At 42.3% G+C, this 22,501-nt stretch overlaps 2 protein-coding genes and 1 long non-coding RNA gene across 3 annotated transcripts in view; 1 reads left to right on the top strand and 2 right to left on the bottom strand.

Moving 5' to 3' along the window:
- Positions 1-22,501, bottom strand: part of LOC306988238 (uncharacterized protein) — a gene marked incomplete at its 5' end in the record, with an annotated part of 97,240 nt that overhangs the window by 66,046 nt on the left and 8,693 nt on the right. The gene's annotated exons all lie outside the window — the stretch shown is intronic.
- Positions 737-21,568, bottom strand: LOC306988032 (uncharacterized protein). The gene is made up of 7 exons (XM_079592737.1): positions 21,417-21,568; positions 18,706-19,023; positions 17,472-17,696; positions 2,836-3,162; positions 2,224-2,538; positions 1,168-1,485; positions 737-1,001 (listed from the first exon to the last, which is right to left on the bottom strand). The coding sequence occupies exons 1-7, from the start codon at positions 21,472-21,474 to the stop codon at positions 985-987; spliced, it is 1,578 nt and encodes a 525-aa protein (XP_079448863.1). The 5' UTR covers positions 21,475-21,568; the 3' UTR covers positions 737-984.
- LOC306988039 lies at positions 14,083-17,440 on the top strand. Its single transcript, XR_013795307.1, has 5 exons — positions 14,083-14,400; positions 14,829-14,941; positions 15,119-15,265; positions 15,396-15,483; positions 16,534-17,440. It is a non-coding gene; the product is annotated as an uncharacterized lncRNA (long non-coding RNA).

The raw sequence follows: 22,501 nt of genomic DNA, 5'->3' as shown, positions 1-22,501 counted from the left end.
ATGAATCACATAAAAGCTAACCTACAAAAGTAAGTTTTAAGGGATTTAAAAACACTAAGGGATTCTGCATTCCTATCTCAGAGGGAATTCCACAATTTAGGAGCCAAAGAAGAAAAAGCCCGATCACCGTAATCCACCGATATATTGTGTTTATGTATTTCACTGTGATCCCAAAGTATATTATAATGTGTCCACAATCAGTATCTTCTCATGTTACAGCAGAAGCTGGGGAAGATGTTTGTTTATTATTGTGGATAGAAGAACAAAACTAAAAAATGAATGAGCTAATAATGTAAACATTTACAAATAATCTTTTAAATAATCTTTCAATAATGTAAAGCTTTATATGTTCCACATTTCTGAAAACTTTAAACTATACAGGTGAAACTCAAAAAATTAGAATATCTTGGAAAAGTTCATGTATTGAAACTAATATATTTAGTGTATATATATATATATATATATATATAGCTACATACATATGCATGATTATACTTTTCAGAGAGCCGACATTTCTGTATTTAAAATCCTGTTTTTTTTTAAATTGATTTCATGTAAAATTCAAATTTTCTGAGATTTTGAGTTTGGGGTTTTCATAAACTGTAAGCCATAATCATCAAAATTATAACTTTTGCACGATATTCAAATTTTTTGAGTTTCACCTGTATATAAAGTCTGTATTCCTCCGGGAGGCGCTCGACATGATAAATGTAATTAAACAAGGAGAGACTCTTGAACCTCAGAGTGAGAAACTTTATTGATAAAGGCAAGAAAATACATACAGCAAATATACAGCAGTAGTAAAGTGAGATCTGTGTGTTTTTTTTCCATCTGAGAAAAATATAAACCTTAAAGACTAACAAATACGTTGTTCTAACACATAAAATCCAAAAAATAATCAAGCTCAAATATTCAGTATTATTATAACAAAAACACTAAAACAGAAAACACACTTGAAGAACCTTTAAAGTTCAGCGTTCTGCTTTAGATTTCAATACTTCCTGAAAAAGATGAACATGTCAAGGCATAAATATATCTGACATACATTAATATATGCAAAATCAGTTTGTGATTTTGGTCTGTCATCTCAAACTATAAACGATTCAACAATTCAATATGTAAAGAGTAAATGAGAATATTTGGAGAAGAAAAATTATCTCTACTCACCATAGACAGAAACTCTGAATACGTTTGATGACAATCTTCTTGAAAACCTCATTAGTTTATAATCTCCAGCATGTTCAGTTGTGGTGTGTGTGACGGTCAGAGATCCAGTTTGATTGTCCAGCTTCAGTCTGTCTCTGAATCTCCCATCAAGAACATCTTCATATACAGTGATACTGTCGGCTCGTTTATAGATTTCTGCTATTAAAGTGTTTTTATCTCCAAATCTCCACTGAATCCGATCATCATCCTTAATGTCAGTGAGACCAGAGTTTAGAGAGACTGAATCTCCCTCCTTCACTGACACTGACTTCACTTCATCTGTCAAACACACAGAGAACAAACAGAAACAGGGTTTGCAAAGATTAATACTGTTAAATCACTTTATAATGGTTTACTATATAAAACCATTTATATAGTAAAGTATAGCTCGTGTTCTTTCTATACTGACCACATTTCTCCAGTTCTTCAGCAGTTGCACTGGCTTCCAGTAAAATATAGAGTTGAATTTAAAATTACACTTATAAGGCACTTCATAATCTTGCACCACAATACCTCACTCAACTTCTCCATGTTTACACTCCTTCACGTGCACTCAGATCTTCTTCTTCAATTTCTCTTGCGGTACCTCCGATTCGACTTACCACCATGGGTGCCAGATCTTTTAGTTATGCTTCCCCCCGCCTATGGAACTCTCTTCCTCTTGATGTCCGCAATAGCGAGTGCTTGCTGACTTTTAAAATGCGTCTTAAGACATATCTTTTATACAGGCTTTTTTATAACATGTTTTATTGAGACTTAACTGCACTTTATATGTATACGCTCTGTTTGATTGTTGTGTGTTTTGATTTGTGTAGTGACCTGTATATTTCTTGTGAGGTGACCTTGGGTGTTCTGAAAGGCGCCATGGAATAAAATGCATTATTATTATTATTATTAAATTGAATAATTTAAAATTCACATTTAAAATAAACAATATAAAATAAGAAAAACAAAATGGTGTATGAATTAATTAAAAATGTGTCATTAAAAAACAGGTTTAAATGTTTTTGAACTCACCAACGACAATGAGCCTGAATCTCTCTCTGATCTCACCGTTGATCTGTGGTTTATAAACTCCTTCATGTTCAGTTGTGATGTGTGTGACGGTCAGAGATCCAGTTTGATTGTCCAGCTTCAGTCTGTCTCTGAATCTCCCATCAAGAACATCTTCATATACAGTGATTCTGTCGGCCGTTACATTGATTTCTGCTATTAAAGTGTCTTCATCTCCAAACCTCTTTTTATATCTCCACTGAATCACATCATCATCCTTCATGTCAGTGAGACCAGAGTTTAGAGAGACTGAATCTCCCTCCTTCACTGGCACCAGTCCTGAGTCACCACACACACACACACACACACACACACACACACACACACACACACACACACACACACACACACACACACACACACACACACACACACACACACACACACACACACACACACACACACACACACACAGGGTTCATCACAGACTTAGACGGTCACTTGATGGTTTATACAAGTAAATAATTTGAAATGAATATCATCTTTAAACACCAAAAGCAAAATGGAGTTTGAATTATTAATGGTATCTTTGTGCTGATTAAAATATAAAACTAGTAAATCTAATATTTAACTCACCAAAGACATAGAGCCTGAATCTCTCACTGATCCCACTGTTGATCACTAGATGATAATCTCCTTCATGTTCAGTTGTGGTGTTTGTGACGGTCAGAGATCCAGTTTGATTGTCCAGCTTCAGTCTGTCTCTGAATCTCCCATCAAGAACATCTTCATATACAGTGATTCTGTCGGCCGTTACATTGATTTCTGCTATTAAAGTGTTTTCATCTCCAAATCTGTATCCAAATCTCCACTGAATCACATCATCATCCTCCACTTCAGTGAGACCAGAGTTTAGAGAGACTGAATCTCCCTTAATCACTGACACAAACTTAGCATACACATCTGAAGAACAGAGTTTTTCACAGATTAAAGGTTTAAAATCACTTGATGTCACTAAAATACTTTTAATCATTTAAATGTGAAATTAATAATATTTTCCAGCAGTACAAAGATGATGAATGGAATAGATTAGAATTAGAATAGAAATAGATTTATAAATGGAAAAATAAAAAAAAGATTCAAACATATTTTTAAATATATAGAGTAGAAGAGAAAAAAGAAAAGAAAGTGTTATTAACTTAATGAAACAAAAGAGTAAAAGCAACACTTAAATGTTCAGTCGCAGAAGTCACACTTTCCCTGTAACTACATGAACAAGAGAATATTTATACAGTATTTCAGCAAAAGTTGCAATAGTTTTAGTTCCCTTTCGTTGTCACTTCGAGTTACGTCGAAATGACGACGAATGGGGTTCGCTTAGAAGCCTATCCTCTTCGAATATTAATAAAACGAGCCAATGGCAAGCAAATGCCATGGGTCTGCTGAATTTGCATAGCGTAACTCCGCCCCACTGTGTGGGTATATAAGGAAGTGAGCCGGCAACATGCAGATATGTTTTCGCTTTCGGAGCCAAGAGCATTCTTCACTCCACAAGCCATTCTGAGATCATCTCTCTTCACTCTTCGAGACGAGCTACTCTTCAGAAGTGTTGGTGTGACGGCGAATTCCAGCGAGCTTCATATTGCCTGCCGATCTGCGCAGTGGTCTGCCAGTCGTGTGTCTCTCCCTGGGCACTTCAACACTGCTGTTTGAGTTTTATCTCTCTAAAAGAGCTGCACGCGGCGCGTCTTTTTAAAGACGGTTCGCCCGTGTGTTTCTGGGTGCGATACACAGATTAAATCAGCTGATGGGCACGGACGCTGTCTGATGTGTTTGGGCAAACGCACAGACAGCGTTCGTGGATGCGTCATGTTCTCATTGCGGGGACATGACCATCGCAATGTAACGATCGAGACTCGATGACCTCCTCGAGAGAGAGTCCCCTCATCCACACCCCGATCTATTCTCTCCGCAAGAGGGAATACTTCGGCTGGTGGCCAGGGTGATCAGAGGCTGCTGTGTGGAACCAACCCGACGATCTATCCTCGGTCCACACGCTCCTCTTCACATTGCAACCCGTGTGGTATCCGGATGAGATCGCTGACCAGTCCCGGCCAGAGGTCGCGGGCTGGTCCAGCATTTCATTCGATGCCCCGGCAGATGAAATCTTGTCTATCGCCGCATCACAAGGTGGGCGTGAGTACGCTGGAGAAGACTCGGCTGTGCTGCCTCCTCCGGGTGTGCCAGCATTGCCCGAGTCTGAACCAGAACTCTGCCATGCTTCCCCGGGCAGTCGCGAGCATTTGGGCTTGTGTGGAACCCTCCGCCATGTCCCAAGTGCTTAAAGCTGATGATCGGTTTTTGGGGACGCACCGGCACACGTCGGCCCGCCCCCAATTCCTTTCTTCCTGGACGTGCATGAAGAGGTCATGAGATTACTCAGCGGCCTCTTCCGCCTTCTCTGCCCTCGATGAGGTCGCGGCCAGTGGGTACACTGGGGTTCCCCCTATGGAGTGTTCTGTGGCAACACAACTGTGTCCCCACAGCGCCTCCACTGGCGTGGCGGCCCTAAGCACCCACCCACCCCAAAGCATGTAGGTTTTTGTCTACTCCGGTGGCAGAGATCTATAGAGCTGCGGGGCTGGCTGCCACCTCACTGCATGCTATGCCCATCCTTCAGGTCTACCAGGCCAGGGGTGCTCATTGCTAATGCACGAGGGTAGGGCTGGTCCAGGGCTCTTGCAAGAGCTGCGTGCCGCCACCGACCTCGCTCTACGGGCGACGAAGGTGACCACACGCTCCCTGGGTCAGGTGATGTCCACATATGTGGTCCAGAGACAAAAACTGGCTTAGTCTGGTTGATATGGGCGAGGCTGAGCGAAGCCGCTTCCTCAACTCCCCATATCCCAGACTGGCCTCCTCGGCGGCGCAGTCGAGGACTCTGCCCAGAGTTCTCGGCTGCCCAGAGCGGACTGAGGCTCTGATCCCGCGGCCAGCTGCTCAGCCGCCGGCTCAGCTGCCTCATTCCGCTCGCCGCCGTGGGCGCCCTCCTGCGACACTCCCTACCGGCCCTAGCAGCACCCTTCACCCAGGCCGTGCCGTGGAGGTAGTCGCAGGAAGGCGCCCCAGCCCGTACCAGCCCCGCAGCAATGCGGTGCTCCCGTTACGGGCAGCTCAGAGATGGGTTGCAGTTCTTTCTAGGAGGTGGTTGCAGGGCCACTCCTTCCCCCGGTGGAGGGCCGGGGGAAAACCTCTTTTTCCAAAGAACTGTCTCTCCCATCTCTGAGCACACAGAGTTCTCGGACGACAGTGCGCGCCACCCTCGGGTCCCGCCACTCTCGCCCTCCTCTGTCACAGAGTTCTCGGATGACAGTGCGCACGCTCACGGGCCTCGCCACTCTCGTCCCCCTCTGTCGCCAGACCCCTGCCAGAGCACGCCCCTGTGGAACGCTGGTCCTTCCCTGACCTCCTCTGGCAGGACGCGGCTAATGACCGTGCCCCCACACCGGGCCGCTATGCCACCCACGTCTGGGCCGGTCATTCCGCTTCGCTGCACCCCCGGGGGGACGTCTGTCGTTCGCATGACCCCGCTGGCACAGTCCGTGGGAGCCTGGTTAGAGCTTCCCCCCTGTCCCGCTGGCTTGCGCGAACCATTAGGCTCGGCTATGCGATTCAGTTCGCACGGTCTCCTCCCCGCTTCAGGGGAGTCCGCCTTACTATGGTCGGTGGCTATGCCCCTGTCATGAGAGCGGAGGTCGCCACCCTGCTGGCGAAGGGTGCGATCGAGACTGTCCCTCCAGCCGCAATGAGGTCCGGCTTCTACAGCCCTACTTCATTGTCCCCAGGATATCCGGTGGGTTACGGCCAATCCTGGATCTGCGCGTCTTGAACCGTTCCCTTCACAGGCTTCCGTTCAAGAGGCTCATGGCCAAGCGCATTTTCGAATGTGTGCAGCCACAGGATTGGTTTGCAGCGATCGACCTGAAGGACGCCTACTTCATGTCTCCATTTTTTCTCGACACAGACCGTTCTTGCGGTTTGCTTTCGAGGGGCAGGCATACCAGTACGCAGTTCTCCCATTCGGGTTGGCCCTGTCTCCTCGCGTCTTCACGAAGGTCGTCGAGGCAGCCCTTGTGCCGCTACGGCAGCACGGGGTTCGCATCCTGAATTATCCCGATGACTGGCTAATCCTAGCTCACTCTCGGACCAGGGTTGCGAACACAGGGACCTAGTGCTCCGGCACCTAGCCCGTCTGGGCCTTCGGGTCAACTGGGAGAAGAGCAAACTTTGCCCCGTGCAGAGGATCTCTTTTCTCGGTAGGAAATTCGACTCGGTCGCCATGTGCGCGCAGCTTACGAGCGCGCGCGCGCAGTCACTGCTGACTTGCCTGAGACAATCTGAGGGCAAGAGTGCGGTTCCACTGAAACTTTTTCAGAGGCTCCTGGGGCATATGGCATCTGCAGCCGCGGCAACGCCGCTCGGATTGCTTCATATGAGACCGCTTCAGCACTGGCTTTGCGATCGAGTCCCGAGGTGGGCATGGCGTCAGGGCACGTTCCGAGTACCAGTTACTCCGACCTGCCATCAGACCTTATCCCCGTGGACGAATCTCAGCTTTCTCGGGCCGGAGTGCCCTTAGAACGAGTTTCCAGGCATGTTGTTGTCTCAACGGATGTCTCCTCCACGGGCTGGGCCGCCATGTGCAATGGACATGCTGCCGCGGGCTCCTGGACAGGTCCCCACCGCCTATGGCATGTCAATTGCCTCGAGTTGCTGGCAGTACGTCTCGCTCTGCACCGCTTCCGGGCGCTGCTCAAGAACCAGCACGTACTAGTCCCATCAGACAATACCGCGACAGTAGCGTACATCAACCGACAAGGTGGTCTACGCTTCCGCCGTATGTCGCAACTCGCCCGCCACCTCCTCATATGGAGTCAGAAGCATCTGAGGTCGCTTCAAGCCATTTATATTCCGGGAGACCTGAACTGTGCAGCCGACGAGCTCTCACGGCTTCAGCCTCTTCCGAGAGAATGGAGACTCCATCCCCAGGCGGTCCAGCTGATTGGGATCAGTTCGGGGACGCACAGGTAGACCTGTTTGCCTCCCACGACTCGTCCCACTGCGCCCAGTTTTACTCCCTGACCGAGGGCACGCTCGGCACGGACGCTCTGGCGCACAGCTGGCCCCGGGGCCTCCGCAAGTATGCGTTCCCCCAGTGAGCCTTCTTGCACAGACCTGTGCAAGATCAGGGAGGACGAGGAGCAGGTCATATTGGTTGCGCCGCACTGGCCCACCCGAACCTGGTTCTCAGAACTTGTACTCCTCGCGACAGCACCTCCCTGGCCAATTCCTCTGAGGAAGGACCTCCTTTCTCAGGGACGGGGCACCCTTTGGCACCCTCGTCCCGATCTTTGGAACCTCCACGTGTGGCTCCTGGACGGGACGAGGCAGGTTTGAGTACCCTACCACCAGCGGTGGTGGCTACCATCACTTCCGCTAGAGCGTCGTCCACTAGACATGCCTACGCGTTGAAGTGGAACCTCTTCGTCTTTGGTGCTCTTCTCACTCAGAAGACCCCAGATCATGCCCGATCAGTGTCGTGCTTTCCTTCCTGCAGGATGGGTTGGAGCGAAGGCTGTCTCCCTCCAACCTGAAAGTATATGTTGCCGCTATCGCCGCACATCACGATGCAGTTGATGGTAAGTCCGTGGGAAAGCACGACCTGGTCATCAGGTTCCTGAGAGGAGCGAGGAGAACACAGCCTCCTCGCCCTCCTCTCGTTCCCTCTTGGGACCTCTCAGTGGTACTAAATGCCCTGCAGAGTGCTCCCTTTGAGCCTCTGCAATCAGTGGAGCTTAAGTTCCTGTCAGTTAAGACAGGGCTCCTGGTTGCTTTGGCCTCCATAAAGAGGGTAGGGGACCTGCACGCATTTTCTGTAGACGAAGCGTGCCCGGAATTCGGGCCGGCCTTTTCTCACGTGATCCTGAGACCCCGGCCTGAATATGTGCCCAAGGTTCCCACCACTCCCTTCCGGGACCAGGTGGTGAACCTGCAAGCGCTGCCCCTGGAGGAGGCAGACCCAGCCTTGGCATTGCTCTGTCCAGTACGCGCACTCCGTGCTTACTTAGACAGAACGCAGTGTTTCAGGACCTCAGACCAGCTCTTTGTCTGTTATGGTGGGAAGCTGAAGGGAAAGGCTCTCTCCAAGCAAAGGTTGTCTCACTGGATAGTGGACGCCATTGCTTTGGCTTACAACAGCAGCAAGGTCGACCGTGCCCCCTTGGTGTGACGGCCCACTCCACCCGGAGTGTGGCCTCCTCTTGGGCTCTAGCGCATGGCGCCTCGCTAACAGACATCTGCAGAGCTGCAGGCTGGGCGACACCCTACACATTCGCCAGATTATAGCTATAATCTCCGAGTGGAGCCAGTGTCCTCCCGTGTACTCGCTTCAACCAGCCGGTGCTAGGACCCGCTCAGGTGTCTTCGCTTGCTCGCCATTCCACTCCACGGACTGGATACGTGCGATATTTCCTCAGGTGAGCCTGATAAGCCCTGAGTTCCTCCAGCGCTGTTGACGTCAACGCCAGAGTTATGCCTCCGGCAGCTTTCGCGTTGGCTAGGTGCCACCATGTGCATGGTTCCCCCTCTGGGCGACCCCCACGTGTGTATTCCACTGTAAGCCTCTCTCGAGCATGTGTCTTTCCCTTGGCAAGCCAGTCTGCCACCCCTGGGGTTGAAATACTCCACCCTACGGGCTGGACACCCCAGTGTTTTCCGTATGCACCCCCCTCCGGGTCATATGTTATTCTTAAGTCCCCCCTTCGGGCGGGCACTGATTGCATATTCCACTGAGATATGCTCCCAGTGTACCTTGGTATTCCTGTGTTAAGTAGGAGTCCTTCGTCCGTGCTAGTCACGACAGGGAGCTCAGACTTACGCAGGGCACTGGAAGACAGCCGAGGTGGCGTGATTGGACTGGTAACCCCATTCGTCGTCATTTCGACGTAACTCGAAGTGACAACGAAAGGGAACGTCTCGGTTACGGATGTAACCCTCGTTCCCTGAGTAGGGAACGGAGACGTTACGTCTTCCTGCCACTTCCGCTGTACCGCTGGAACAGCCGAGTTCAGCCTTGGCTCCTTCAGCGAAGAAACATATCTGCATGTTGCCGGCTCACTTCCTTATATACCCACACAGTGGGGCGGAGTTACGCTATGCAAATTCAGCAGACCCATGGCATTTGCTTGCCATTGGCTCGTTTTATTAATATTCGAAGAGGATAGGCTTCTAAGCGAACCCCATTCGTCGTCATTTCGACGTAACGTCTCCGTTCCCTACTCAGGGAACGAGGGTTACATCCGTAACCGAGACGTTCTCAGTTCACTTTTGTTAAAAGAAACTACTCTATAAATGCACAGATGTACCCTATAATTTTCAAAAAGCGTATATGTATTGGTATTATTATTACTAAAAGGTTTGCAGTGTATGTTCTCGCTCAATTTCTCTCAAATGTAAGATTGTTGTATTATAATATTAGAATAAGATCCCTTTAGTTTTAAAATACCTACAGTATAAATAATTAGTTAATTCTTCTGGTTATAACCCTTTTATTCCTAAAACTGTACATGTTGTAGGTGTTAAAGAGGTAATCTAGTAGGGCTAGTTCATTAAGGGTTTCAGCCAGTAAACAGGATGGTGTATCAGTCAGGACACAGGAATAAAGACGAGGAGATATAGGGCCCTATCTTGCACCCAGCGCAATTGACTTTGAACACCGACGCATGTATCATTCCTATGTTGCACCCGCGCACAGCGGACTTTTCCCTCCACAGACGCACGTCGGTAAATTAGGGAATGAACTTGCGCTCGCGGGGGAGGTTCAGCGCAAAGAGAAGGCGTGTTCCGGCGCAAAACTTCCATGGTGCTATTTTCCAGTTTTAGAAAGCAATTGCGCCATTGATCAGGAAAAAAACAGTCTAAAGACAGTGGCGCGTTGCGCGTTAGTAATATGGTATTTTAAGGGCGCGTGCTTGGCCATAATGTTAACGCGCATCCACTTTGATTCTCTAATATAAACAGATGCAGCAGTTTTCATTTTTGCAAATCATACATTATTACAAGGAAAAATATTAACACACGAGGGAAATCATTGTTGTGTCCGTGAAGATGTGAAAAAGATCTATCTAGATAAAAAAAAAAAAAAAATCTAGATTAGGCTACACATTTACCCAAATTATACGCCTGTTTAACCGAACCTAATTTGGGTGGGTTTCTCCCATCATCCCCAATGTCACTTCTCTGTGTTTTACGGTCCTGACGAGAACGTCGGTTTCCTCAGCTGTGAACTGCTCCTGGCGTGCGCTGGCAAATCCGCCGTTATAATAGCGATCCACCATGGAACAAGCGCGCCCGCTCTTAAAGGGAATGTGAGATGGCGCTCTGATTGGTTTATTTCACGTTACGCCCAAACCACACCTATGAATAATGAAGCTACTTCAGACCAACCCCTTTTACATTTGCGTCGGGCGCAAGAGTCATTTATCCCGCTGGGAAAATAGCAACAGCGCCGGGATCCGCCCACAAAGTAACTTGCGCTTTGCACTTTGACACTTGCGTTTCAGATCGTTAAAATAGGGCCCATAATTTCTTCTTTAGACTGTATTGGACTTCAGCAGTGCTCATCAGAACATTCCAATATCCAGTATTGTATTTTAGTCTGATAATAAAACAAATAAATCACAATTCACGAGTTTACATGTTAATGAAATCTGATGTAATAATATAATGCGTATTTGGCTTGCTGTCCGGGGGGAGGGCTCCGAGCTCAGAATTCGGCCCGACCCCAGAGTACTCCCCCCATAACTTTAGAGATTATAGGTATCTATGAGCGGGCCCAGCCGAATGTGGGGTGAAGGGGTGGAGGTGGGATGCTGAGAAATTAGTCATGAGACAGGAGATAAGGAAAGGCTTTATTTATACTGGCTCCTTCTTGTGCTGATTGGATGATTACCTGAACATGCTCCTCCCGAACTTTGTTACATAAAACTTAATTTAGGTACTGCCATTTTAACAGTTACAGTACTTAAAGTACTATACAACGTAAATAATATATAAACACATAATACAAATCAGGATCATCAAACATAAATATCTCAATAAACATCCCTATACCCCATTAAACATAATCTACAATTAAATAAACGAGGATATTACTCATTGAAGAAATATAAGGAGCTTCATCTATCTCACTGACAAGTTTACATTAGAAACTTAAAGGGTAATTCAACAGAAGGATAGTTAAACAGGTTTCAGAAGGAGCAATGGCGACATACTGTGGCCAGACAAGGCTATTACTCAAACCGCGTCCACACATGGTCCCCTGAACACGATATTAACTCCTTTTAACTCAATGTCATAAACGTTACTACGTAACTTATACATCAAAAGACTCACAGCAGTTAACCTATTATTTCCTACAGTGTTTTTCAGCATAAACATTGTTCTATCACTATAGATCTCACTCGTCACGCTGGCACATGGTAATGCATAGTAATTCTACAATAGAACACGAACACAGCAAAGTAACAGTCACTTACATTTACATTTACATTTAGTCATTTAGCAGACGCCTTTATCCAAAGCGACTTACAACTGAGGACTACAACAAGCGAGTCATCGTGAAGAAGCAAAAATAACGCAAGAAGTGCTCAAAATACAAAGTTCTGGCATTGCTCAGAGTAGCATAAGCCAAAACAAGGGAGGGTAAAGGAGAGGATTTTTTTTTTTTTATTTTTTTTTTTTTTTTTTTTTTTTTTATGTCAAGTGCTCATGGAAGAGATGAGTTTTCAGTTGTCTTTTGAATGTGGTCAGGGATTCTGCATTCCGGACGAGGGTAGGGAGATTATTCCACCAGCAAGGAACCGTGAATGAGAATGTTCTGGAGAGTGATTTTGTGGCTCTCTGTGATGGTACCACGAGTCGTCGCTCATTGACCGATCGCAGGCTTCTGGTAGGGATGTAGACTCGTAGGAGCGAGTGAAAGTAGGAGGGAGCTGAGCCTGTGGTCGATCTGTAAGCAAGCGTCAATGCCTTGAACTTGATGCGAGTGGTAGCCAGTGCAGAGAGATGAACAGAGGAGTGACGTGGGCCCTTTTGGGCTCGATGAAGACAAGACGGGCTGCAGCATTCTGGATCATTTGTAGAGGTTTAATTGCACATGATGGAAGACCAGCCAGAAGAGCATTGCAGTAATCAAGCCTAGAGATAACCAAGGCCTGGGCGAGAAGTTGTGTTGCATGCTCAGTTAGGAAGGGCCTGATCTTCCTGATGTTGTGCAGTGCAAACCTGCATGATCGAGCTGTCTTTGTGATGTGGTCTGTGAAGGTCAGATGCTCATCAAATGTTACTCCAATGTTTCTGACCGACCTTGATGGGGTGATTAAAGTTGAATCTAGCTGGATAGTGAAGTCGTGCTGTAGGGACGGATTGGCAGGGAGGACGAGAAGCTCAGTCTTTGCCAGGTTGAGCTGCAGGTGATGTTCCTTCATATGATGTTTTATTAACAAGGTTCGGGAGGAACACGTTCTAATGATCAAGCAATCAAGTAACTCAAACCAGCTGTCATCAATCAGTAATCAACAGATCCACTCAATCAGCATGAGTAAAGCCTATAAATATTCAGTGTCAACTCACCCTTATTCCTCGACAGTTTTCAGCATCCCTCCACCACCCCATCTCCTCACACTTGCATGGCTATCTTCCTAACCAGAGACGGGGGGAGTACTCTGGGTTCGGGCCCAATTTCCGAGCTCGGAGCCCTCCCCCCGGACAGCACGCCAAATACGCATAAACCTTTACTCTCTGATCATTCGTAAGTGTGAACTCGTGAACCACGCCGAGATGTCCGCCAGGCAGCTTGAGATACGTGTAGCTACTGTGGGATCATCAGGTGGAAATGAGAGGTAGAGCTGGGTGTCATCAGCATAGCAATGGTAAGAGAATCCATGTGCCTGTATGATGGGTCCCAGTGACGTGGTGTAAATGGAGAAGAGGAGCGGTCCAAGAACTGAACCCTGAGGAACCCCTGTAGTCAGTTGATGTTCTTTGGATACTTCGCCACTCCATGCGACCCTGAAGGACCTACACTGTAAAAAGTAATTGCTGAATCTACTTAAGAAAAACTAGTGAATTTAACTTACTTTGGAAAATTAGTTGATTTGACTTGATTAGACTGTGTAATGTGAACTTTTAGGTGGATGCAATAGTTAAACTAAACAAATCTAGTACATTGTACTTAAGATTGTTAAGTGTATTGCACTAAAGGCATGTTGCAAATTTCTTAAGCACAAAATTTGCATAATAATAATAATGAAATTAATAAAATTTTAGTAAACGCGCAATGGTTGTTAAGTTGATAATAGCTATATACATATTAAAATTAAAATTAAAACAAATATATATATATATATATATATATATATATATGTTTTAATTTTAATTTTAAATACATTTATTTATTTTAAATTATATTATTTTAATATATATATATAATTTTAATATATATATATATGTATATATTTGTTTTTATTTTCATTTTAAATACATGTATTTATTTTAAATAAATTATATTATTTTAAAATATATATAATTTTAATATATATATATATATATATATATATATATATATATAATTTATTTAAAATAAATAAATGTATTTAAAATGAAAATAAAAACAAATATATATATATATATATATATATATATTGTTTTTATTTTCATTTTAAATACATTTATTTTAAATAAATTATATATATATATATATATATATATATATATATATATATATATATATATACACACGTGTACTGTACATGTGTATTTATTCATTTATTATGTGTTCTGAATCTTTTTTTCCTTTGCGCTAAAATATGGGAAACTAGATAGATTAAAGCTTATAGCAAGCCCATCAGCTGCTGCTGCTTCACAACCCATAATATGTTTATTAACAGAGCTTGATATATTTACTGACCGTTGGTTAAGTTTCAGCATCAGACGAAACTGCTACTCTTAATTTCTTAAATGCATTTTCGTCTCGCGCATGCGCAAGCGCAATTATTTGAGACGGTTTGGGTTTGAAAATAAGACGACGACATCGACGACGAAGATCTTCAGTTCGTGTTCGGGATGCGGCAGCAAAACTAGGTATGTTCTTTAACAACTATTTATAAACCTAAATGTCATTGTATTGCGTATATAATCTTAACTTAAACATAATTTAATTTGCTCATTGTGCAGTAAGAGGAAAAGTTGAGACCAGTGGCTTACTAGCTAACTTAGGTTGCAAAAATCCATTTTTACTAAACACTGTTTTTATGTAACTGTTAACTTACAGTTTGTAAGCTATTTTAATCGGTTGTAAGTTCGTGGTTATCATTAATATTATGTAAAAAACTGCGGCCTATATGTTACTTCGCGAACATTCTTTCTAGAACGTTCGATGCTCACGTGTCTTTCACATGGAAATGAACAACATGATGCATTGATTAAGTTACGTGTAACTAACAAGCAATTATTAACTTATTTTGTCTTTATTTTGTGTATGCTTATTTTGGGGACTTAAATTCATGCAGTGGAACATGAATTCTACATTTGCCTTGCGTAGAAAGAAATTGATAGAGAAGAAGCCTGCTGTGAAGAAGAATACACAATGGAAAGGTGGCCAGCCCTCTTAACACAGAGTCAGGTGAGTAAATATTCTTGTCTTTATTGGTTTCCTATTTCATTTAATCTTTAACATTTTCAAAGCAAATTTTAATTGATCATTAACCACTTTTGATGTTTAATTCATACTTGGACATTTCAGTGAAAAGTGATTGCTTAATGTCAGTTTGTCCTACTTTATTTTTGTATATCCTGGCAGAGTTTAGTCCTGTATCTGGCAAAACCTGCAAACTGAGTTCTTTTGAGAACTGGACAGATTCACTTCACGTTACATCGATATCTTAAGGGCTAAAGGTAGAGACATTGGCTCCAAAGTAAGAAGATTCTGCTGCAGATTGAAAATGACGTAAGCTCCTCGACATATAACAATTATTTTTCGATAGCAAAATGAATGTTGCTTTTGCTGTTGTTGTTTACTCTGTGTTGTGTTAGTGTCATGAGTGCTATATTCAATATACATTTTTATAACTTTGCAGAAATCCAACATCAATGCGGGACAATGGCCGTTCTTCATGGCCACTCCTCTTCGGGGAGGACCCCATCGATTTTTACAAGACATGTTTTGTAAGTATTTTCTTTTCTGATGTGATTCTTATTTAACAGGCAAACTGTTCTTCAAACAGTTTTGAGTTATGGCAAGACAAGTTATGAAGGCAAGAAAAACAGTCAGGGCACTGAAATGAAGAAATGGGATAGAGAAAAGAAAGTGAAAGATAAATAAATAAAAAAGACAGTAAGACAACAGTAAGACAGTAACCTTGTATATTACATAAAGAAATGACTGAAAAACATTTGTAAAAAAGACAATAGATTTTTTGATAGTATTTATATTTCAGTTTTATTTGTCTTTTCATGCAGTGGTTTAATGTATGTATTCCTCCCTGCATCCACTGCTATGTCCTGTTTGTAAAGGCATTTACATTTAGACATAATACAGTGTTATTAATTTAGTATCACATTTTAATGAGAGTATGTGCTCTTAAAGGGATAGTTCATCTGAAAAAAAATATTGTCATCATTTACTCGCCTCGCCCCCTGCATGAGTTTCTTTCTTCTGCTGAACACAAAAGAAGATATTTCGAAGAATGTCGGTAATCAAACATATTTTTTCCTACTACTATGGAAGTCAAAGGCTACTCTCAACTGTCTGGTTTACCAACATTCATCGAAATATCTTCTTTTCAGTTCAACAGAAGAAACACATGCAGGTTTAGAACAACTTGAAGGCGAGTAAATTATGTCAGAATTTATATTTTTGGATGAACTATCCCTTTAAGAGCACATACTCTCATTTAATGTTACACTAAATTAATAACACTGTATTATGTCTAAATGTAAAGGCCTTTTCAAACATGACACCGCAGAGGATGCAGGGAGGAATACATATATTAAACCACTGCATGAAAAGACAAATAAAACTGAAGACCAGCTATTTAAATTAAAACTATCAAAAAATCTATTGTCTTTCTTTCAAATGTTTTTCATTCATTTCTTTATGTAATATAAAATGATGATGACGACAGAATTTTCATTTTTGGGTGAATTATCCATTTAAAAAGAGGTTTTGTGGCTTACTTTGACCTCATTTTTGTTATATGCTATTCCCATTTTTAGGACTGTGATGATAATGAAGACATTTCCCACATTGGAATAGGTATTCTAACAGTGATTCCCGAGGACTCTGCAACCGTACCCTACTCCCTGCCATACTCTACTCCCCATCAAGATGCCACAACAACGACAATAATTTTGTAAGGTACAGTGGTTGTGGATGAACTTGAAAATCTTCCACAAGCAATGTGTTTGCTCTTTGGACTAATTTATGCTCTAAACTGAAGCACTGAAGAGCACATTCAACTTCATACAGAGAGTGATTTTTGTCCATTGGCCACAAGTCACTCAAGCCTAAAATCCATTCACTGAAAAAATCGCCTGATGCAGTAATAGATCATAGCCATGATGCTATTATTTTGTTTGAGTTTGAGTGAATAGAGAGAACTCTAAAGAAAGTAGTTCAGTACTCTTTTACAGATACTTCAGTGTTTTCCAATTGTTGAAAATGGAAAAGAAAATCCATATTTTTTCCATATTAAGTTTACTTGATGTTAAATTGGTTTTAGAATAGAGTTTTATTAGAAGATAATTTTAAAGAGAACTGTAGTAGGAAAGGTTCTGTACTAGCCTGGCTCCGCCCTCCTATGTACTTTCGCTCAATTTTAATTTTCCTTCAATACTACGTCTGGCCTTGCGGTGTATTCTTACATTTTCTCCGGTCAAAATTTTCTTGTTTCTCCAGTTACATTATCAATGGATAGTTGCTTTTTTTCTTTATTTATGTGTTCCGTCTTTAAGGGGGCTTTAACACTGTGCTCGTTTGCTGCGGTCCGAGCCCGAGCACGATTGTTCCCGGCTCACCCCGCAGCGTTGGTCTCACACTCAACTTGATTCTATCGAACCTTGGTGCGTTTGCGTGCATATTACGTCATCCCAAACGTTCACGACACATGATAGAAAACAGAACGCGGGTCAATATAGGACCCTGAAGGACCTACATGTGAGATAGGACTCAAACCAGTGGAGAGGAGTTCCTGTGATGCCCAGTGATGAGAGGGTGGACAGGAGGATCTGATGATTCACGGTGTCGAAGGCAGCAGACAGATCCAGGAGAATGAGAACTGATGATTTGAAGGCAGCTTTTGCGATCCGTAGGGCTTCTGTGACTGACAGCAATGCAGTCTCGGTTGAATGCCCTTTCTTGAAGCCAGATTGGTTTACGTCTAGTTGGTTGGTCAGAGAGAGGAAGGATGTTACTTGGTTGAAGGCAACTCGTTCAAGTGTTTTCGCAATGAATGGTAGGAGAGAGACAGGTCTGTAATTCTCTAAGAGTGATGTGTTTAATGTGGGTTTCTTAAGCAGTGGAGTTACCCGAGCCTGCTTGAATGCTGTAGGAAAAGTGCCAGTGTGGAGGGATGAGTTGACTTACTTCCCGTCATTAACTCAACACATGAACATTGGAAGCTGGATTATTCAAAAGGGACTAAAGAAGCTGCACAACACAGGTATGTAAGCTGAATTATGCCGTTGAACTAGAACTCGCTATAGCTAACATGCTAATCATACATTCCCTTTTTTTTCTCTTCCGTAACCACCGAATAAGAGTCTTAAAGCGGCAGGCACCCAGAAATGTCAGAGCCTTTTATACAGTAGGTACACTATAATTACTGAAAGTTACGCTGTAAATGTGTTTTAAATGTGCAGTATTTGCGGGCTGTAATGTAAAGCGTTATCAAGCAAACTCCAGCAGCTCGAGCTCTTACTAGAACCAGGAAGTGACATCATATCAGCCGGTTCTGTCAACGCTGCGTTGGCTCTCTATCAAACATCACATACATTTCAAGATCCTGATGATTACTATAAACTACTATTACTATCAGAGTTTAGAGTGACTGAAATAAACAATATCATAAACAATGAAAAGAAAATATGGAGTTTAATTTAATTTTGTCATTAAAAACAGGAGAAACCGATCGGCTATTTAACCCTTTCACGCGAGATTCTGACTGGGTGAGTTTTTTCAAGGCATTTATTTTATAACGTTTCCCGCTTATTGTTTCCATGGCGATCCGTCATGCTGGTCATGATCTTGATTTAAAATGTAAGATGGACGCCGCCATGTTTGTTTGCGCCGCAGTTCAAATCGTCTGAACAGTTTCTGACAGTCATGTGACGTCACTGAACATTGCAGATCTCATATGTGGGACCGTATCACTCAAAAGGTTTACTCACCAAAGACAAAGAGCCTGAAACTCTTGATCACACTGTTGATCTGTAGATTATAATCTCCAGTATGTTCAGTTGTGGTGTTTGTGACGGTCAGAGATCCAGTTTGATTGTCCAGCTTCAGTCTGTCTCTGAATCTCCCATCACGAACATCTTCATATACAGTGAATCTGTCGGCCGTTACATTGATTTCTGCTATTAAATTGTTTTCATCTCCAAATCTCCACTGAATCACATCATCATCCTCCATTTCAGTGAGACCAGAGTCTAGAGAGACTGAATCTCCCTCCGTCACGCACTTCACTTCATCATAACCAAACGCTCCTGAAGAAAAGAGTTTTTCACAGATTAAAGCTTTAAAATCACTTGATGTTGGTTTGATGAAGCTTCACTAAAATGCTTTTAATCATGTAAATGTGAAGTGATTAATATTCTGCAAAAGATGATGAATGAAAATGAGAAATAGTTAAATGGTTTTATATAATCAATAACTGCATTAAGATCGTCTTTAATCTCAAATAAGAGAGTTATCTCTCAGCAAAATCACACATTATTTGTTTCTATACGAGAATAACAGTGAATGTAAATCATTTCTGACTAATTTAACCAGTAAAGACACATTTACCAGTAACTTAACCAGTAATTTATCACATCAGAACAGAAACAACTTAACCCTTATGTGCTGTTGTGGCTGTTTTCAGCCACTATAGGGTATTTTTTAGTCTTATTTTGGCCATAACTTTCTCTGTGTTTCAGCAAATGGAATGATTTTTGGTGACAAATCTTATTTTGATACACATGCTTTGAAATTTTTCAAAAACATAACAGTACACTGTGGGCAAATTCACTACCCTTTCGTTATGTTCGTGGCTGAAAACAACCACTACTTTAAACTGCTGTAAAAATGTGTCAGATAATTTTTTTTTTACATTTTTTTTTGCATAAATCTATTAATCAACCTCAGTCCTGTTCAAAACTACTAAATGTTTAAAAAAATCTGTATTTTAACTCTTTAATTGACAAATTCATAAATGATGTCACTGATTTGGGAAAAAAAACACACACAAAATGACTTATTTTCAATATAAAATGTGATTGTGGACTGAATTTTTGGTCAAAGATGTCAAAGATTAGAAACAACATTGGTTTTGATGCATTGTTAGTTTTTGTGCAGCATCAGATTTTAACTTTTTCTCCCACATTTACTGTTCGTGGCTGTTTTTGCCCCATTGAAGGGTAGGCTGAAGAAAGGGAGTTGTCTCCGCGTTGGTGGAAAACCACACTTCGCCGTTTCTCCCAATCCACCCAGACCCAGGATCCTCCGAATCCCCCTCGCCTTCAGTGGAAGCTAGAGAGGATGATGAGGGTGCCACATCCAAATCAGGATCTGCCTCTCCTGAGTCTGTGGTGTCAGCGGGAGAAGACAACACATCCTGCCGCTCGCTGGAGGGTCAGGCTGCATACTCATCTCTAAAACTTCACTACAAGTCAAGCCCTTTCTCATGTTGCTTGCTGCTCTTCTCACCATCAAATGACCAGCAGGCTTGCATGCAAGTGTTCAAATCCACTTGCTTAGTTTTTGTTTAGTCTGCATTTCTCACCATCAAAAGGCAGCAGATGCATAAATACACTTACTTTGTTTTTGTTTACTCCATGTAGTTCTGAGAGCTGAGGTGCATATTTTGATTTTCTCAGACGCATCAAGGTGAGTTCTCTCTCTCTCTCTCTCTCTCTCTCTCACACACACACACACACACACACACACACACACACACACACACACACACACACACACACACACACACACACACACTTTATTATGCTATTATACTCCATATAACTCCATGTAAAAGCCAGAAACTAAGCTTTTTTTTGCACAGGCCTATCTAAAGGGTTAATGGTGCCACCTGGTTATCAACAGTAAAAATAAAAAATTGTACCTCTTCCCAACAGGGAAAACCACCAACAATCAAAAATGCATGATTAAATGGTGTCATGGCTTTGCAATCAAAAAATGTGGTTATAATGGAAGTCAATGGGGCAAAAACAGCCACGAACAGTAAATGAGGGAGAAAACATTTACATTTACATTTATGCATTTGGCAGACGCTTTTATCCAAAGCGACTTACATTGCATTTCAAGCTACACATTTACATACTTATCAATTCTTGCTTTCCCTGGGAATCGACCCCATGACCTTGATGTTGTAAGCGCCAATGCTCTACTGTTTGAGCTACAGGAAGGCTACCCTTTTTCTAGGGTAGAGAAAAAGTTATTTCTAGAGAAAAAGTTAAAATCTGATGCTGCACAAAAACTAACAATGCATCAAAACCAATGTTGTTTCTAATCTTTGACATGTCCAAGACTGTGATAAAAGGTTAAAAAAAATCCAGTCCACAATCACATTTTATATTGAAAATAAGTAATTTTGTGTCAAGCCCCCCCCCACCAAAAAAAAAAAAATCAGTGACATAATTTATGAATTTGGCAATTAAAGAGTTAAAATCTTGATATTTTTTTTTAAAACATTTTGTAGTTTTGAACAGGACTGAGGTTGATTAATAGATTTATGCAAAAAAAATTGCAAAAAAATATTTATCTGATCAATTTTTACAGCAGTTTAAAGTAGTGGCTGTTTTCAGCCACGAACATAACGAAAGGATGAGAATTTGAACAATGCACAAGGGTTAAAACATAAAAACACATTTAAACTCACCATCCAGACGCCACAAACACAAACAGAGCAAAACTATTTTGAGAATCATTTTCTTCATCGGTTCACTGGAAAGCCGACGATAGTAACTCTTAATGTCTAAACACTCAGATTGATCAGAAAGACTGAACTGAGATATTTATCTGGTTGTGTGTGAATCCTCCCCTGACCTCTCTCACAGTTTACACTCCTCTTTTACATCACACAAATCAACAAGCTTTATCTGATCTTACATTTTTAAATGAAGTCTGGCCCTGAATGAAAGCTCAAAACCAGGAACAGGCAAAGTTCAGGCGATCAGCAAACAGCTTTGTCTGAAGCAAGGCAAAACACACAAAGAGTGAACAAAGTTTAAGTCCAAACTAGTGTAAATCAAGCAGAAATAAACAGGCTTGATACATTTTTTTTTATTTTTTTTTAAATATTTAATAAAATGTTTCTTGTTTGTTGTTCTTTTGTGGATTTCTTAAAAAGGGGCCCTTTAAAAACTCAAACATGAAAAAGCTCCAGTGGGCCACAAGATTTGGATAATTTGTTAAAAGTCCTGGTATTACATACCATACCATACAAACTTTATTTGTTAAGCACTTTATAACAACCAAAGTTGACCAAAGTGCTGTACAGAAAAAAATAACAAAAAGAAAGAAAAATATAACGTGCAATTAATAACCACACAATAATTTAATTAAAACAAACAAGTAATAAAATCGACATCTTACTAGGTATTAAAGGCAAAAGAGAAAAGATGTGTTTTAAGACGGGTTTTAAAGACAGATAAAGAAGCGGCCTGTTTAACGTGCAGAGGCAGATCATTCCAATGTTTTGGGCCAGACACAGCAAATGCACGGTCCCCTCTGAGCTTACGCTTAGTTGTAGGCACACTCAGGAGCAGCTGGTCATCTGACCTGAGAGAGCGGACGGGTTTATAATAGTGTAAAAGCTCAGAGAGGTATGGCGGGGCAAGACCGTTTAGTGATTTAAAAACAAATAACAGAATTTTAAAACGGATCCTGAATTGAATAGGCAGCCAGTGCAGCGATGCTAAAATAGGGGAAATGTGCTCATGTTTACGTGTGCCCGTTAAAAGA

The sequence above is a fragment of the Phoxinus phoxinus genome, assembly GCF_949152265.1.
Source record: "Phoxinus phoxinus genome assembly, chromosome: 20".
Taxonomy (NCBI): domain Eukaryota; kingdom Metazoa; phylum Chordata; class Actinopteri; order Cypriniformes; family Leuciscidae; genus Phoxinus; species Phoxinus phoxinus.
Note: the sequence above shows the minus strand (reverse complement) of the source record. Positions and strands in the feature narration are given on the sequence as shown.

What these genes read in the sequence shown, in the direction of transcription:
- LOC306988032 (XM_079592737.1), bottom strand. Translation starts at nt 21,474, where the DNA reads ATGAAGAAAATGATTCTCAAAATAGTTTTGCTCTGTTTGTGTTTGTGG. An exon ending in TTTCAGGCTCTTTGTCTTTG is followed by an intron (nt 17,697 to 18,705) that starts GTGAGTAAACCT and finishes CCAACCAACTAG; the next exon opens with ACGTAAACCAATCTGGCTTC. An exon ending in ATTCAGGCTCATTGTCGTTG is followed by an intron (nt 1,486 to 2,223) that starts GTGAGTTCAAAA and finishes TGTGTTTGACAG; the next exon opens with ATGAAGTGAAGTCAGTGTCA.